We start from the raw sequence: 17,679 nt of genomic DNA on the forward strand, positions 1-17,679 counted from the left end.
TTTTGTGTGTAAACTTTTTCTTGAGTTTTTACAGTAGAGGTCTCATACAGTATTTGTCCTTTTGTGATTGACTTACTTTACTCAGCATAATGCCCTCCAGTTGCATCCAGGTTATGAGATGCTTCACAGATTCATCATTGTTCTTTATCGTTGCATAATACTCCATTGTGTGTATGTACCATAGTTTGTTTATCCATTCATCGGTCGATGGGCATCTAGGTTGTTTCCATCTTTTTGCTATTGTGAACAATGCTGCCATGAACATAGGTGTGCATATGACTATTCATGTGACAGCTCTTATTTCTCTGGGATATATTCCTAGGAGTGAGATTGCTGGATCCTATGGTATTTCTATTTCTAGCTTTCTAAGGAAGCACCATATCATTTTCCAAAATGGTCGTATCAATTTGCATTCCCACCAGCAGTGCATAAGAGTTCCTATCTCCCTGCAGCATCTCCAACATTTTTTATTTCCAGTGTTTTTGATTCGTGCCAGTAATGCCAGGGTGAGATGGTATCTCATTGTGGTTTTAATTTGCATTTCTCTGATGGCTAGTGATCACGAGCATTTCCTCATGTGTCTGTTGGCTGCATGAATGTCTTGTTTGGTGCTATAGCCTTTTGTATGTAGCCAAAATATAAAAATACGTTGTTGTTGTAAAAAACATACAGTATATTTGTACCCATTCCTGACCCCTACACTAAGGTATTGTTATTTGTTTAAATAGAATTTCTGAGAGGAATGCTCTTGGATTGAACGAGGTAGGTAAGAAATTAAACTGGCAACTGTTTGGATCCAGAGTTTAACTAGCATCTGGTTTTCAGCCAAAATAAAAATTGTCTCCTAGTCTTTGGTTATTCTTTGCTGCCCATACATCTAGAGCTACCAGTGGTGGATGGTGGTATATGGTATGGTATGATTGTTGTTGCTGTTAGCTGCCATTGAATCAGCCCCTGTCTCACGCGACCTCAACATGCACGACGAAACAAAATGCTGCCGAGTCCTGCGCCATCCCCGTGATTGTTTGCAGATCAGACTGTGTGATCCATAAGGTTTTCATTAGCTGGCTTTCAGAAGTAAATCACCAGGCCTTTCTTCCTAGTCCATCTTAGTATGGTATAGTTAGCCTCCCCTTAACCACCTTTAAGTTAATGGTATGGGGATACTCCACTAAAGTGCAAATATGAGGACCCATCCTGAGTTGGAATCTGTTACTTTAAGGGAAGATAATGTTTACTTCCAGAATCTAAGCATCCAAAGAGTGGTCCTTGGAGGTTGGCATCTATGGGAATGGTGAAGCAAGATGGTTTTTTTTTCCACTCCTGCCAGAGGCCTCCCTGGGAGTTTGTAGAGTTAATTCACAGGTGGTCTAAAGAAACTTTTCCCTGAGACCCTCCAGGGGCAGCCAGGCTCTTGGATTTTTGGAACAACCTTTCAACAAAGTGCAGATTGATGTGAGGAGAGTTGCTCCTTGCAGCCTCCCGTCCTGAGAGGCTCCTTCTGCAGACAGCAGGGAGTCTGTGGAAGACCTGCCCTTGGCCAGAAGCAAACTGTGTCCCCAAAGAGGCATTTAGGTTTGATGACCTGAAGCAGTTGGAGTGAAGGAAAGGTCAAGGAATGACTCTTGGTTAGCCTCCAGGCCATGGAAGGAGAGACTTTTTAGTCAGTTGAGGTGTTCTGAAGGGGCATCTATGGAACCTTGGAAGTCCTGCATGCCTGGGGCCAAGTCTACTTCCCCCTGAGCCCTGGTAGCCACAGATGACAGAGGCAGGAGCCTCTTTTTTAGAATCTTTTTTTTGGAGGAGAGGAGAATTGACCTTTTTTACTGCTGCCCAACTAGCTTGACACTTCTTTTTTGTGATCAGTCAGCAGTAAACTCCTCTTTCCTATGTATTAAAATGTCAATATTCTACAAAATTAATTCATATTATGTAAAATATTCTCTACAAAAGTAAAGAACCATTTAGTGTCAGAGTACATTATCTTCCCTAACTCAATAGTCCCTGAAGACATCATCATCAGAGAGATCCTTCATAGCCATGACATTAGTCAAAGAAGAGGTCACATTATGCTTCATAGTCTCTCTTCTTGAAAGGGGGTATTTTCTTAGATATCCTAGATTTCTATCAAAATGAATATATTTTAAAAAATCGAAAGATTTTATGTTTAAAGGAGTAAGCCTTGCCACACAGCTAGAAAACTTTTCTGAACAAATATTTTTATTAAACATTTGCTATATACCATCATTTTACTTGGACCCACAGTCAACACCCATGGAAGCAGTAGTCAAGAAATCAAGACGCATTGCATTGGGCAAATCTTCTGAAAAAGATCTCTTTAAAGTGTTAAAAAGCAAAGTTGTCACCTTGACGATTAAGGTGCGCCTGACCCAAGCCATGGTATTTTCAGTTGCCTTATATGCATGCAAAAGATGGATAATGAATAAGGAAAACTGAAAAAGAATTGACACCTTTAAATTGTGGTATTGGTGAAGAATATTGAATATACCATGGACTGCCAAAAGAACGAACAAATCTGTCTTGGAAGAAGTACAGCCAGAATGCCCCTTAGAAGCAAGGATGGCAAGACTGTGTCTCACATACTTGGGACGTGTTATCAGGAGGGATCAGTCCCTGGAGGACATCATACTTGGTCAAGTAGAGGTTCAGCAAAAAAGAGGATGATTCTCAGTGAGATGGATTGACACAGTAGCTGCAACAATGGGCTCAAGCATAACAACGATTGTGAGGATGGTGCAGGACTGGGCAGTATTTAATTCTGTTGTACATAGGGTTACTATGAGTTGGAACCAACTTGATGGCACGTAACAACAAGAAGTGTAGGAACCCTCATGGCACAGTGGTTAAGCACTCGGCTGCTAACCAGAAGGTTAGTGGTTCAAACCTACCAGCTGCTCCCAGGGAGAAAGATGTAGCAATCTGCTTCCATAAAGAATTACAGCCTTGGAAACCCTATAGGGTCACTATGATTCAGAATTGGCTTGATGGCGATGGGTTTTATATACTATTGTGAGGTATTGGTGGTTCAGTGGTAGAATTCTCTCACCTTTCCGGTAGGAGACTCAGGTTTGATTCCCAGCCAACGCACCTCTTGTGCAGCCACCACCTGTCAGTGGAGGCTTGTGTGTTGCTATGTTGCTGAACAGGTTTCAGTGGAGCTTCTAGACTAAAATAGACTAGGAAGAAAGGCATGGCAATCTACTTCTGAAAATAAGCCAGTGAAACCCTATGAATCACAGTGGTCCAATCTGCATCTGATCATGGAGATGGCACAGGCCTGGGCAGCATATTCTTCCATTGTGAGTCATGAATCTGGAGCTGACTTGACGCAGCTAACAACAACAGCATGTACCTGTACTGACTGAGGTTCCTGAAGGGAACAGGACAGGCAGTGACAATAGGGGAAGCAAGGAGTTCCTCAGAGGAGGAGGTGCTGAACTTATTTTACTGGCTTCTGGACAGTTAAGACCTTTCTGTGAAGACACTGCTTTAAAAAGGGTGGGCACACATTGCTATATCTCATATCCTGCTGACTAAGCAGGAGTTCCTGGCATGACACACACAAACTTGATGACTGAGCCATGGGATCAGGTGTGGCTAATCAGATGGGCAGTCACTCAAATGGCCCCATCATGGCCCTAGATAGCAGTCACTGTGGCTCTGCCCTGACCCCTGCAGTGCCCATCCCCAAACATGGCACCCTAGTAAACTGCATGCTCAAGGAGGGAAGATCATGCATGGCTGAAGGCAGCTCTGGTAGAGGAGGAATTGAAAATGTAGACTCAGGATTGGGCTGCCTGGGTTTGAATCCCAGCTCCATAACTGTATGACCTGGAGTAAGTAACCTAAGCCTCAAGCCTTATTTTTTCATCTGGAAAGTGGAGATGACATGGTACCATTGCGTAGGTTGTTGCAGGGATTCAATGAGATAATTAATTTATAAAGTGCTTGGAAGAGCGCCTCATAGATTGCAACACATGTAGCATAAAAGTTACCTTTTATCATGGTCATTCCCGGAAAATAAAACCAGTCCTAGAAATCCAGTTTAGGGAATAATTTTGGATTGTATAGCACCTTTGATTCTGAAAGAAAGGAGAGTTTTAGATTTGGGCCATGTCTTCCCGGGGGTTTGCCTGCAAGTAGATTCAGAATCCAGAGTAGTAAGTGAAGCATTATACTTCAAGTGCAAATGGTTTCCATTGTTGAACCAAATAATTCTTTAAGAAAACTACCCCCTCTCCCCAGGGAAATAAGAAAGAAATTATTGTCTGAGTTGATTCAGATTCCATATCATGTATCTCTTTAGGGGATTTCACAAAAGAAGAATGGGGAACAGAGGCAGGTACCTGACTAGTTTTGCCATTAATGTTCAGACTGCTTGGATTTAACAATCGTTTGGGATATATATAATCAGTACTGCTGGATGATGCTATGTAGTTTTATTTTATTGCCATATTTTTATATTTTCTTTTGTTTTTCAAACAAGTTTTTTTTTTCCCTAAATGTGAAGGCATAGATTTCAGTATTATAAGTTATTCCCCTTACTCACCTTGTTTGTATTCTTCCTTTCAGACACACCTTGTTTTAAGCAAGTCTAGTAAATGAAAATCCATATTTACATTACAGATAAATTAGCACTGGGGACTTGTTCCCTGTGGAATGTATTTTCCTAAATTCTGACTTCTGTTCCAGTGCATTTTAAATTGTTTCACTTAAAAAACAAAACAGCCTATAACACAAGGCTGCAGTATTCCAGTAGAGTGCCCCTGAGACTGTGTCCTGGGAGAGAAATGGGACTCTGGGTCTTCTCTTGGAGCAAAAATCTGGGGAGTTGGGAAAGGTGGGGAAGGCCAGCTTGGTGGTGTCTAAGATGTGCCATTCCCTCTGCAGGGTTTGACACCAGCATCCTGCCCATCTGCAAGGACTCCCTTGGCTGGATGTTCAACAAGCTGGACATGAACTATGACCTCCTGCTTGACCACTCTGAGATCAATGCCATCTACCTGGATAAGTACGAGCCCTGCATCAAGCCTCTCTTCAACTCCTGTGACTCCTTCAAGGATGGCAAGCTTTCTAACAATGAGTGGTGCTACTGCTTCCAGAAGCCTGGTGGTAAGGCGGATGGGGATGCTGTCCAGATCCTAGGACAGCCATGCTGGGGCAAGGGAGGACCACATATCACACACTTGGGAGGCAGCTAGACATCAGCAGACAGAAAGACACATCTAGAAAATAAAGAATTCATCCTATTTAATGGCAAATCCAAAGGCTCGTTTCTCCTATTGTGAGAGTCTCAATATGAAAAATACTGTACAAATATAAAAGTATCACAATTACCATTATCACAATTACCAACTTATACTCTGCTTGTTCTCCTTAGAGAAGGCCACTTGTCAGCTTCTCTACGATAAGTATGAATTTATTCTGAGTGTCTTAGACAAGGATATTTTGGTGATAAACTCAAGGTAATTTAAGAAGCAAAGAGGCAAGATTTGGGCAGTATATAGAAAAGATACAGAGCTATCTCATGTAACTCAAAGTCAGATAGGAGGAGCAGCCTGCAGGGGGGATTCAGACTAGGGCCTAGAGGCTGGTGCTCTGACTCTCCCTGTGGGCAGCATAGTCTGGCTTTACTTCCCCCTGCCTCAGCTTCCTGGGTGTGTGCCTAAGTGTGGTGGTCCACAATTCATAGGACCAGCACAGACTGGCTTACATCTAAATCCAATCCCAAGCCCCAGAAAAATCTGGTCCAGCCTGGATCAGGTATCCAGGGTAACATACTGCAAACATGGCTGTCAGAAGCCACCTCCAGGAATAAAAGGATAGCTGCCTACATTAAAGCACTTAAAGTGTATATGTATGTATGTGTGCATGCATGCATGTATGTACAAATAAAACATGCACACAGGAAAACTTTTAGGCATTTGAAAAGGGCATTCAGTGAAAAGTAAGTACATGTGTGTAAGTATATAGGATTATAAAATACATTCCTAGAAGCAGAATTACAGGCCAAAAGGGAGTGTCCATTTTAAAATCTAAGCAGTTTTGCCAATTTGACCTTCAAAGAGGTTGTGCCAATTACCAATTTATACTCTCACCAAAAATGTATAAGTATCTACTTCTCCATGGCATTGCCAGACTTTGTGATCACTGTCAAGAGGGGCACAGGGGCAAGAAATTATATCCCCGTAGAGGCATCATTTCACTTTTCTTCTTCGGAGTTAGGCTGAGCACTTTGTATGTGTTTGAGCACTCTTGACTTTCCTTTTCCTTGAAATGTCTATATTTTCTTTGTACATACTCTGTTAGGCTCTTGGGTTGTTGTTGTGCTTTTTATTTTTTAAGAACTTTCTCTACATTAAGGATTTGCGACTTTTCCAGTGATAAGGGTTGCAAACATTTATTTCCCAACTTGGACTTTGTCTTTGCAATTTTGCTAGAGAGAAATTTGAAATTTTAAGATAGTTATATTTCTCAGTCTTTTATTTTGTGGCTTCTTAGAAGCCATGAAACTTATACTAAACTTCTAAAGGTATTTCCCACTTTAAGATAGTAAAATAATTCCCTTTTTTTTTTTTTAGCACCTTTGTTTATTTAAATCTTGTATCACTCCGGATTTTATTTTGGCATATGGTAGGGTTTCTGCCCCTAACCCCCAGATGGTTTCCAGTTGCCCTCTGTTATTTATTGGCTAACCTATTTTTCTCCCTCTGATTTGAAATGCTTCCTTTATTATATATAAAACCCCTATATGTGCTAATGTCTAATCCCAAATCCTTTGTCCTATTTATGTAACTATTCATAAACCAGTTCCAAACTGTTTAAATTACAGTTGTTTTGCAATATATTTTAATATCTGGTAGGGCTACCATCTCCTTCCATTACTTCTCTTTTACAAGCATTTTCCTGCATATTCTTACATGTTTCTTTTCCCCTTGGAACTTCAGAATCCATTTATCCAATTAAAAAAAAAAAATCTGATTGCTATTTCATTAGAATTAGGCAAGAACAGATTAATCCAGGGAGAATTGGTGGCTGTATAAGATTGAATCTTTTTATCCTGGAACAGGACAACAGCTACATCAGTTACCAGTCAGTTATATTTTAAAGTTTTGTTCTCACAGATATTGTACTTTGCTCCTGTTTATTGTTGTTGCCACTATAAATGCTATAGATTTTTTCCATTATATGTCCTCACTGGTGGTTGTTCCAATGTTAATTTTGTACCCAACCACCTTACTAAGTTCTCCTCTTGATTATAATAGTTATTCTGGTTGATTTGCTTGGATTTTTCAGGCATGCAATCATATCATCTGCAAATAGTGTTCATTTTTTTCTCATCCGTTTCAATTTTTATACCTCATTTCTTTCTCTTTTCTAATTAAATCAGCTAGTACCTCCAAACAATGTTAAACAATAGCCATGGTTTTTATTTTAATAGAAATGCTTGTAGTGATTCAGCATTGAGCATAACAATAATTTTAGGCTTGAGGTCTATGACCTTAGCCTGAGTCCCTTAGAGCTTGAGTGAGGCAAAACCTAAGTGCTAATGCTTCCCCTAAGGAGCCCTGGTAGCACAATGGTTAAGTGCTTGGCTGCTACCCTAAAGGTTGGTAGTTCAAATCCACCCAGCAGCTCCATGGGAGAAAGACCTGGTGATCTGGTTCTGTAAAGATGATAGCCTAGGAAACCCTATAGAGCAGTTGTCTTCTGTCACATGGGGTTGCTATGAGTCAAAATCAACTCAGTGCCACCCAGCAACAACAACGCTTCCCCTAGGGTGCAGTGCCAGTACCCTGAGTCAGAGTTGGTGGCCTGGCCACATGGGATGTCTCTGGCTAGACTGCCCTTGCAGCAACTGCTGGGGCTGTCAGGACCGCCCCCCGCCCCCAATCCCCTGGCATGGCTTGGCCCCTGGGATGAGTTGAGCAAAGTAAATGTTTGTTTTTTCTCTCTCTTTTCTCATTTTATTTACTTATTTTTTTATGAGGTTAGTTAGCTCCTTTACTTTTTTATTAGATCACCACCACCACCCTCCCCAGCTCAGCACCAGTCTTGGGATTTCTGTCTTACTTCCACCTGTCTTTAATTCGTTGTATTGTTATTGTATCTAAAAATGTGAGGAGGGTGATAATGTCATGCTTAGTATTTCCTGTTTATTAATGTATCTCAGGCTAAAATTTTCTCTGAGGCAGTCCGTTAACTGTAGGCCATAGAGATTGGTATCTGTTATTCTTATTATGGTTAACGTGTATATTGTGTAATTAAGGCTCTGAGTGCCTTTTTGACTCAAGAACGAGTTAAGAGAACACTTTTAAACTTTTCGTGTGGTAGGATTATTTGTTAACTGGTTTTGATATTTTTCTTTAGTTTTACTGCTAAGTTTGACCTTCAGAAGTGTTTTCAAAAATTCTCTTGGGAATTATAGTCCTTGAATTAGTCCTTGAATGTTTAAAAATATTTGTTTCTTTTATTCCTGAACAACAGTGTTGTTAAGTGTAAACATCCAAGAAGTCAGTTCTGTTTTTTTTCTGATAATTTTTTTAAACATTATTTTCCTAGCACTGGATGGAGCTATAGAAAAATGTGAAACCATTCTAATGTTTATATGTTTGTTTGGTTTTTCTTCCCCATTATTGGTGATGTAATCATTTCACCCAGAAAACAAAGGATTCTTTCTTTGCTTTTCAAGGACATTAATTTACTAGGACATGTCTCAGTTTTGTTCAGTCTGTATCACTTTTCCCTGAGGCATGTTGTACTCTTTTGAGCTTTAGAATGAAATCTTTTGTTTTTTAATTTTAATTATAATTTTCAGGAACTTTTCTTAAATTAACTATGTCTTTGAAAACTTTTTTCTTCCATTTGATTAGTCTCTTCTCAGGAGCGTGAATAACGTGTATTTCATATGGGTATGGCCTTTATTTCTTTAATTACTCATTTTCCCCTTTCTGTATTATTTTTATCCTTGAGCCTTTGTATCTCTGCCTTGAACTCTAGTCTTTACAGACTCTATTTTTCATTATATTCTAGGATTTCTTAGAGAAATCTTTGGTAATTATTTTCATCTACAAAATTCAGCAGCAAATTTTTTTTATATGAATTCTTCATCTGGAGTTTGTGTTATTCTTTCCTTTGTTTTTTTGACAGCATTTTTGAGTGGATTCCTGTCTGATTCATTTTCTTTATCTTTCAATAAGTAGAGTGTTTTTACTTGCCGTAGAATAGTTTTAGGGAAGGGTCAGTAGTTACAGTTAGCAGGAAGTCAGTGTGCCTCATAGTAAAAGTGTCTGATAACAGTGTTTGCAGGAACGCTTTTGATTTTCCTTCTCTTCAGCACTGAACAATCTTCTAAATGCCTATAGCTTCTATCTTTCTGCATAGTTACAAAGATGAGATTTTCATTTAAAAAATAGGGATAATGTTGGTACCTACCTTATATGATTGTTGCAAAGATTAAATGAATTAAGACATAAAGTTTTAGAACATTGCTTGATACTTCTAAGAGATCAATAAATGTTAGTTATAATAATAAATGCTACCTTTAGTCATCAAGATAGAGTTTGTTTCTCCTTTTCTTTGTTATTTTCCACTGATATCTTTCCCCTTTACTCTGAAAGCATCTTAAAATCAGAAGTTAAGAAAATGCCTTTCACAACCAGTCTCTCTCAGGGAACAAGCAGCAAAACCAGGTGGCACTGTGAAATCCATAGAGCAATGGATGTAAATAGGTGCTTAGATGGGTGGAGGTGGGGGGAGGAGGAGGCTGTAGAAGGAGGCAGTGTGAACTGAAGGTAAAAGCCCTGAGAATCAGAACATTTTTCCAATAGCTGGAGGACAGTGAGCAAACAGCAGAACCTTCTGGAGCCACAAGATCTGCTAAGGCAAATTGTGATAAAACTCTAAAGAATTTCTTTTTGCTTGAAAATGGAAGTAAGTTCTTCTCGGGGGGTGGGGGCAAAGGGTACCACACGCTTTCACACATCCCACTTAGTCACGCGGCTTTCACTGCATCTGTCCTTCCTTTGGGAGCCCTGGTGGTGTAGTGGTTAAGAGCTCAGCTGCAAACCAAAAGGTCAGCAGTTCAAATCCACAAGCCGCTTCTTGGAAACCCTATGGGGCAGTTCTACTCTGTCCTATAGGGTCGCTATGAGTCGGAATCCACTCCATGTCAACAGGTCTTTCCTTTGAGGTGTAGCTGTTTCATGCTGGTTCCTACAACATGCAGATCATACAACATACATTTTACAACTGAGGGCTCAGCGGCTGAGAGGGGTGAAAATGCTTGCCCAAAGTACTCAGCTAGTAGGTGGCAGAGTTGAGATTTAAGGTCCCGCTCTTAACCACTGCGCTTGCTGCCTCTCTGGGTCTCTTCTCTATCTTAATAGTTGTCCTTCGAGGCCTCAGTTTTACTTTCTTGGGGTAGTGAGCTGTGAGGTCTGAAGTAGCATTCTGATCCTCTTTCTCCCCTGCAGCGAGACCTGGGATAGAGTCAGCATCTGTCGCCTTCTGGTTAGTTGGTCTGGTCTTTGGATTTAGAACACTAACCTACTAAACCTTGACCCCAATTCTCAACTCAGAGAAGCCTTAGCTCATAATTTACTTCCTGATATAAAGGAAGAAGTCTATTAGCAAATCACCTATCAGACACTTGTATTTGCTATTTGCTTAAGTTGTTGGTAGGAGGAAAAATTCCCGTACAATGGAAGTAGCCCCCAAGTACTATTTGAAGTACCCTGTGGTATGAGGTTTTTGTTTTTTTAATTAGTAACAGTAATGGCCTAAATTTGTTTTCCTGCATAGTAACAGCATATGGAGTAATTCCACTCCCAGGTGTGTCGTTGTCTACATTTCACGTCAAGAGTGAAGCCGATCATTAGAGATTATATCCCACACCATCTGGAAACTGACTTTCATAAATTATTTTTTAGGTCTCCCTTGCCAGAATGAAATGAACAGGATTCAGAAGCTTAGCAAGGGGAAAAGCCTGTTGGGTAAGTACAATTTCTTGCCGCTCGTTTAAACAACTATTAAACCATCCATGTCTCTTGTAATGTTGAGTAGAGCAATGGTTATTCAATTAGGGACCAGTGTTTTGTGAAAGAAATGCCTTGTTCTACCCGGGCAGGGCTCTTCCAGGCAGCTGGAAATATGCCACAGTCAGCTGGACATAAACGGGATTGGTTAGCTGGCCGGGAAATGCTGCCTGCTCCAACATAAGGAAGAGAGGTCAGGAGGCAGCTCAGGACTAGTGGGCAGGCCAGCAGGGTTAGAATGAGCACCATCTCAATTGCTAATTACTCCGTGACCTTAGGCTGCAATGAACCTTGGCTTTCTCTTCTTTGAAGTAAGGCCGTTGAATAGAATTCTCAAGTATCCTTCTCACCTCTAAAATTATAAAGTCTGTAAATGATTCCTGGCCAATCCTATGATGCTGAGCAGGTTTCAGTGGAGCTTCCAGACTAAGATGGACTAGGAAGAAAGGCCTGGTGATCTACTTCAGCAAATCAGCCAACAAAAACCCTCTGGATCACAACAGTCAGATCTACAACCGATCACGGAGATGGTACCGGATCGGGCACCAGTTTTTTCCATTGTGCATGGGGTCACCATGAATCAGGGACCGACCTGATGGCAGCTAACAAGAACAACATAAATGATAGCATTTCCTGTATTTCTCAGATCAGTTTGTCCATCCAAGGAGGAAGATGAGCTATAACCCAAGCCAAACCCACTGCCGTCGATTCTGACTCATAGCGACCCTATAGGTCAGAGTAAAACTGCTTTATAGGGTTTCCAAGGCTGTAAATCTTTACAGAAGCAGACTGCCACATCTTTCTCACACAGATCGGCTAGTGGATTTGAACTGCCAACCTTCTGGTTCGCAGTCGAGCTCTTTAAGTACTATGCCACGAGGGCTCCTTAGATGAGCTATACTCCCTTCAAAATGTTATCAGACAGAGTTCTATTTAGATTTCTCTGTTTTTCATGTAAACCTTGGAGGAAAGTGCTTTGGCTGTTTAGACACTGCCCATTTCTCTGATCTTTGTCCAAATGTTAGGCAGAAGCAAGTGGGTCGTGTGAGTGTTTTTCCCAAGCATGTGAATCTGTGGCAGAGGTGAAGATAACAGCTGCTCACCCATCAAAGCCTTCCTTTTACCTCCAAACCCTCCTTCCTCCTACACCAGGCCGTGCCTGAGATGCTGGTAAACCTCATTTCTTTGAGGAAGAAAGGAGTCTGCCTTGCTTTCCTTGCCTTTTTTTTTTTTTTTTTTTTACAAAGAGAGCTGAAGACTAACACAATAACTCAAAATTATTCTTGTTTAGCATTCAGAGGAAGGTGCATCCCCTAAGCAGCCTGCCATTTCAGAAGTCTATTTACTTGAAGGAAATGGGCAAGTTTTCTTGCAGACTTGTTGAAAGTAGGTGCTGTGAACTCTGGCAATTTCTCCTATTCTGATATTTGGCTAACATCAAAGTGCATACGCCCTCTCCTCTTCCTTCTGCTTTTTAAATTTACTTGATTGACTGGCCCCCTTCATTCTTTGCACTTTTAATAACCCCTATTCAACTCAGAAAGAACCAGTAACTCCAAAGTTGTCATGATTTTGACCTCTCTGGCCCTCAGTTCCTTCCCCGTGTAAAAAGACACGAAGACATCTTTCCGATCCGAAGGCAAACTGGCTGGAATCTTCTTCCATAAGTTTTCCAGTGCTAGGACTTGTGCTTACTGATCTTATTCCTTTACGTGGAATGTTTTCTTGTATTCACGTGATGTTCCTGAGGTCCACAGGCAGTTATAAAACTAGTATAATGCTATTTTTTTTGTTTTCCATTGGATATGGATATCTTATTTCTGCCTCAGTGATTAGTAATTAATCAAACATCTGCAAGGTGCACAGCCTGAGATAAGATGTCTCATTTTCCATTTTTCCAAGCTCACATAAATTAAATGCCTACCTTTGCTCCACCATGAATCCCACCTAGTTTTAAAGCCCACTTTATCACATATCCTCATATATGAAGATTATTCTGGCTGACTCATAAAAATGTCATTTATTTAGTTACAAACTTTTTTTTCTTTTTTTTGCATGGGGATAATCTCCTAATATAATAAACGTGTATTCAGGGGCATTCAAATTAAAAAAAAAATAAATAAAACCAGCAGCAACAAATTATAATCAGTTATAATTACTGCCTACTTAGAAATGTGGTAATCCTATTACATTGTAGATTTAGAGCAGCACCTGCTTCTTGCCAACCTGGGGGATCAGCCCAATATGCTTTTTTTGGTCTATTAAGTGCTATTTTCCAACTGCAACTCAGGAAGAGGATCAGCGTTTCTCCATGTCTCTACTTGTTCTCTTCCTTTGCAAACCTCGACTGAGAATCTGTTCACAAATTTCTCTGTTTCTTGGTCCCCTGGGATGCTGAAAGCAACTATTTTTTCTTTTCCTTCCTTACGCTCCCTGCAGACTAGGGGCAATGTGCTCTGGCTTGAGAGTCTAAGTAAGAGTGTGGGTGCCATCACTGAGCCCCTCATTGTGGTATCAGCAGGCTTTCCTAACTGATGGATACAGTGTTTAGGGGCCTCCAGAGGCACCCTACCTCTTCATGATCTCATTTGATCTCTGGGAACCAGAGTGTCTCAGAATAGCCTGGTGAGCAGAGTGAATGAGAGTAGATCCTAGAGTCAGCTGGACAGGGTTCAAATTAGGAGAAATTACTCCATGCAGTGACTTTTGCTGCCATGAAATAAAAAGTAAATTAATAAGAACATAGTTACTCTCTAAAACAAACAAACAAAAAGAGAGCTACTACAATAGCTCCCCACTTATCCGTGGTTTTGCTTTCGAGGTTTCAGTTACCCAAGGTCAACCACAGTTCAAAAATGTTAAATGAGTAGGTAGCATGATGAAATCTCATGCCATCCTGCTCCGTCATTCACATAACTTTTATTACAGTATATTGTTATAATTGTTCTATTTTATTATTGGTGTTAATCTCTTCCTGTGCCTAATTTATAAATTAAACTTTATCATAGGTATGTATGTATAGGACAAATCATAGTATATATAGAGTTTGGTACTATCCGCATTTCAAGCATCCACAGGAGGTCTTGGAATATATTCCCCGTGGAAAAGAGGGGACTACAAGGGGGGACTACTGTCTACTAAGATAAAGGAATAGAAAGCCACAGTGCTGAGTAGGTGTCTCTGTGTCCCTGAAGTTGATGTTGAAGATGTTACTACCCAGGTCCCACTCAGGAGAATTCTCCCACAGAAGATGAACACCCAATCATGAAGTAACACACAAATGCACATGCACACACATACACACACTCACACCCTAAGGAAAACCAGAACTAAAAACAATCATAAAAATCACCTACTGTTGAATTAGAATCATGTTAACATCATCAGATTTATCAGTAGCACTGATTTAAGAAGAGAATGTAGTAATTTGTCAAAGTGCTGAATCTAAATTCTAAACTCATTCCAATGATCATTCAAATGTGATAGCAGAGATATTTTAAAACCATCTAAGATCCAGTAAGTTTACTAACCACCAAAAAACAAAAACAACCAAATCCATTGCCGTCAAATTGATTCCAACTAATGAGAACCCCGTGTGTTCCATAATAGAACTGCTCTGTAGGGTTCTCTTGGCTGCAGTCTTAACAGAAGGAGATCACCAGACCTTTCTTTTGTGGTACCACTGGGTGGGTTCCAACCACCAACCTTTAGGTTAGTAGTCAAGCACAAACCATTTGTGCCACCTACGGACCTTCACTAATCACAGAATTCTTTTAAAAATATCACTAAAGGATTTACTCTACAAGAAGAAAAATAACTCCAGAAGGACTTATTGAGATGCAATGGTAAAAAAGAAATAAGACCTACTGTTAAATCTGAATAAATGTGACCTATAAAAATATTTTTATAGCAAGCTAGAATTAAAATTTCAGACTACTGGGGGCAGGAGAAAAAGATAGTAAACTGTGTTAAATTTCTGATTTTATTCAGGAAGAAATGAAAATATAGATTAACTTTAGATGTTATTAGGAAAAATACGCTTCTATCTGGAAAATGTAAGAGTAAACACAAGAAGATTAGAAATACAATATATATTTTTTAAAGCTAGAGAAGAAGAACATGAAATAAAGAGAACTTGATTATTTCAACAGGAATCAGGAAATGGGAAAAATGGTAAATAGGGGGCAGGAATAAGATCAAACATATCTGTAATCACAATAAATGTGAATGGACCAAACTTACTTATTATGAGACTGAGACTATAGACTGGTATTTTAAAGAAAGAGTTACACATAAAACAATTCCATGGGAAGTTGAAATTAAAACATGGTAAAAAGTCTTTTTTAATAACCACATTAATATCTGACAAAAGCAAATACTTTGCTCTGAATTCTAAAAACAAAGAGGGATATATGTTGCTGAAATGTTCCTTTTAACCATATTATGTTATCAATTGGTATACTCATAGTTTTAAAATAAAACAAAACTTAATAGAATTGTGTTTCAGAATTGACTCAATGGCAGTGGGTTTGGGTTTTTTTGTTTTTGTTTTTAGTAGAATTATAAGGAAGAATTGTCAGATCCACAGTCATAATCATAGACTTTAAGATACCTCTTCTTGAAATTTACAGTTCAAGCAGACAAAAAAAAAAAAAAGAGGGCATTAACCCTAAGTGTCTCTGTGCTTCTCTGGTTAAAGTTCACCCTTTTGTTCCTCAGGGGCGTTTGTACCTCGGTGTAATGAGGAGGGCTATTACAAAGCCACACAGTGCCACGGCAGCACAGGGCAATGCTGGTGTGTGGATAAATACGGGAACGAGTTGGCTGGCTCCAGGAAACAGGGTGCTGTGATCTGTGGTGAGTAAGGCCTTCTTACATCAGCCCCACAATGACCCCCAGTGACCCTTGGGTCCTTACCATGTAAGAATCTGCAGAAGAATTTTAAGAGATAGCTATGGTCTACAGTGTGTAAGGGAGACACAGTAATCTTGAAATCACATGCGATTATGCATATCTAGGTTTTCAGATGCCAGGAATTCACCACGACCTTGGGCTGGACAACAGTTTTTGACAGTCAGGGACTTGTTGCAAGCAAAGAGAAACTTTTGCTGCCATTGTTTTTTGCTTAGGATTATAAAACCTCTCCCTGAAGGTAGAGGCATGTCAAGAATTCTAGGGCTCAAATCAAAACAATGCTTGTGGTCCGTGCCACTTAGACTAACCCCACCTGGTTTATTTTAGAAGCAGCAGAGGTGACATGCTCCTACATTCAAAAAGTAAATTGCATGGTTTTACCCTACAGTTAGGTCACAGCAAGGGAGGAACCCTGACATGGGTCATGGCATATAAGCAGAAACTAACCTCAAATCTTTTCTCCCTTCTTAACATATTTCAGAAGAGGAGCAGGAGACGTCAGGTGATTTTGGCAGTGGTGGCTCTGTGGTCCTGCTGGATGACCTCGAGGATGAGCAGGAGCTCGGACCAAAGGACAGAGAAGGGAAGCTTAGGGTGCATACCCGGGCTGTGACAGAGGATGATGAGGATGAGGATGACGACAAAGAGGATGACGTCGGGTACATATGGTAGTCCCCATGAGGAAGAGGACATGGGTTTTGCACAAAATTGCAAGTTACTTCCTATTCCTCCTGCATTTGTATCTAAGACTCTGAGGCACCAAGGTCTCCTCCACTGTTGCTGTCTATACCCGACCCAAGGTTTGGAAGACAACTCCTTGTTCCCAGAGCATTCTGATTTTGAATTTCGTTGTGTGGGAGGAAGGGTGTTGTGCTTTGTTTTTTTCCGACATGGGAATGGCTGGCTTAATAAGAGTCTCCTTCCCTCCCGTGAGATTTATGCAACAAGCATGTGGTTTATGTGGAATTCTGACAGTGCAGGGAGCCCCCGCCCTCTTAAACGTCAAAAACCCTTTTTGATCACCCACACTGGTGGTTATTACAGCATGGTTCCCGGCCTTACAGTGTCTAAGTGCTTTTCTTGTGTCCTGTAGATGTCATGGAAAACACCACACCTGTCCTTTGCCCTCCCTGCCCTCTACTACCCCTGGTGTTTATTATTAAAAATTACGTTTTCACATAACTGTATCTGGCTTCCCACAAACAACAGCCTTAATTCAGTCAAGAGTCCCTTTGGGGAATTCATTTTCTTTATTAAAAAATGGTGTCTGGATGCTTCTCTCTGTACATGCATAAATATGTACGTGTGTACATAAGCGGCTGTGAGTGTATGCATGCACACACATGTATGCACACTTCTTAGAAAAAGTGCTTGATGTATCCATTAAAAACTTATTTGAAAAACAGTTATACATTTATTAGCTTGTCCAGACCTGGATTGCAACTTCTGGAGTAAGATTTGTGTTGAAGTCCTCGTTTGCACTAATAGTTGGCCCTTGTAGCCTGCAGACTGAGGAGGTTTCTTCTCTATGCATCATCAGAGTTCCTGGAAGCCTCTTTGATTCGAATAAGGCTTCGTCTGCCTAAATCACTTTTGTTGCGAAGCCATGCGACTCCCACATGGGCAGCTTCACAAGCCATCTCTTTCATTTCTGCTCAAAGACCTTCTCAGCTGCAGCAGTGCAGTCTGCCAAAGGCTCCTCCCTTCC

At 40.4% G+C, this 17,679-nt stretch overlaps 1 protein-coding gene across 2 annotated transcripts in view; it reads left to right on the forward strand.

Moving 5' to 3' along the window:
- Positions 1-17,068, forward strand: part of SPOCK1 (SPARC (osteonectin), cwcv and kazal like domains proteoglycan 1) — a 727,447-nt gene extending 710,379 nt beyond the window's left edge. The window contains exons 9-12 of one of the 2 annotated variants that reach the window (XM_012557936.1): positions 4,912-5,133; positions 10,953-11,015; positions 15,777-15,914; positions 16,453-16,799. In XM_012557936.1, the coding sequence (XP_012413390.1) occupies positions 4,912-5,133; positions 10,953-11,015; positions 15,777-15,914; positions 16,453-16,643 (614 nt within the window). In that variant the 3' untranslated portion in view covers positions 16,644-16,799. Of the gene's footprint in view, positions 1-4,911; positions 5,134-10,952; positions 11,016-15,776; positions 15,915-16,452 lie in introns of both variants that reach the window. The other variant, XM_004384690.1, reaches the window with a different exon arrangement.
- Positions 17,069-17,679: the final 611 nt, after the last annotated feature.

The sequence above is a fragment of the Trichechus manatus genome, unplaced genomic scaffold (genome assembly GCF_000243295.1).
Source record: "Trichechus manatus latirostris isolate Lorelei unplaced genomic scaffold, TriManLat1.0 scaffold00127, whole genome shotgun sequence".
Taxonomy (NCBI): domain Eukaryota; kingdom Metazoa; phylum Chordata; class Mammalia; order Sirenia; family Trichechidae; genus Trichechus; species Trichechus manatus.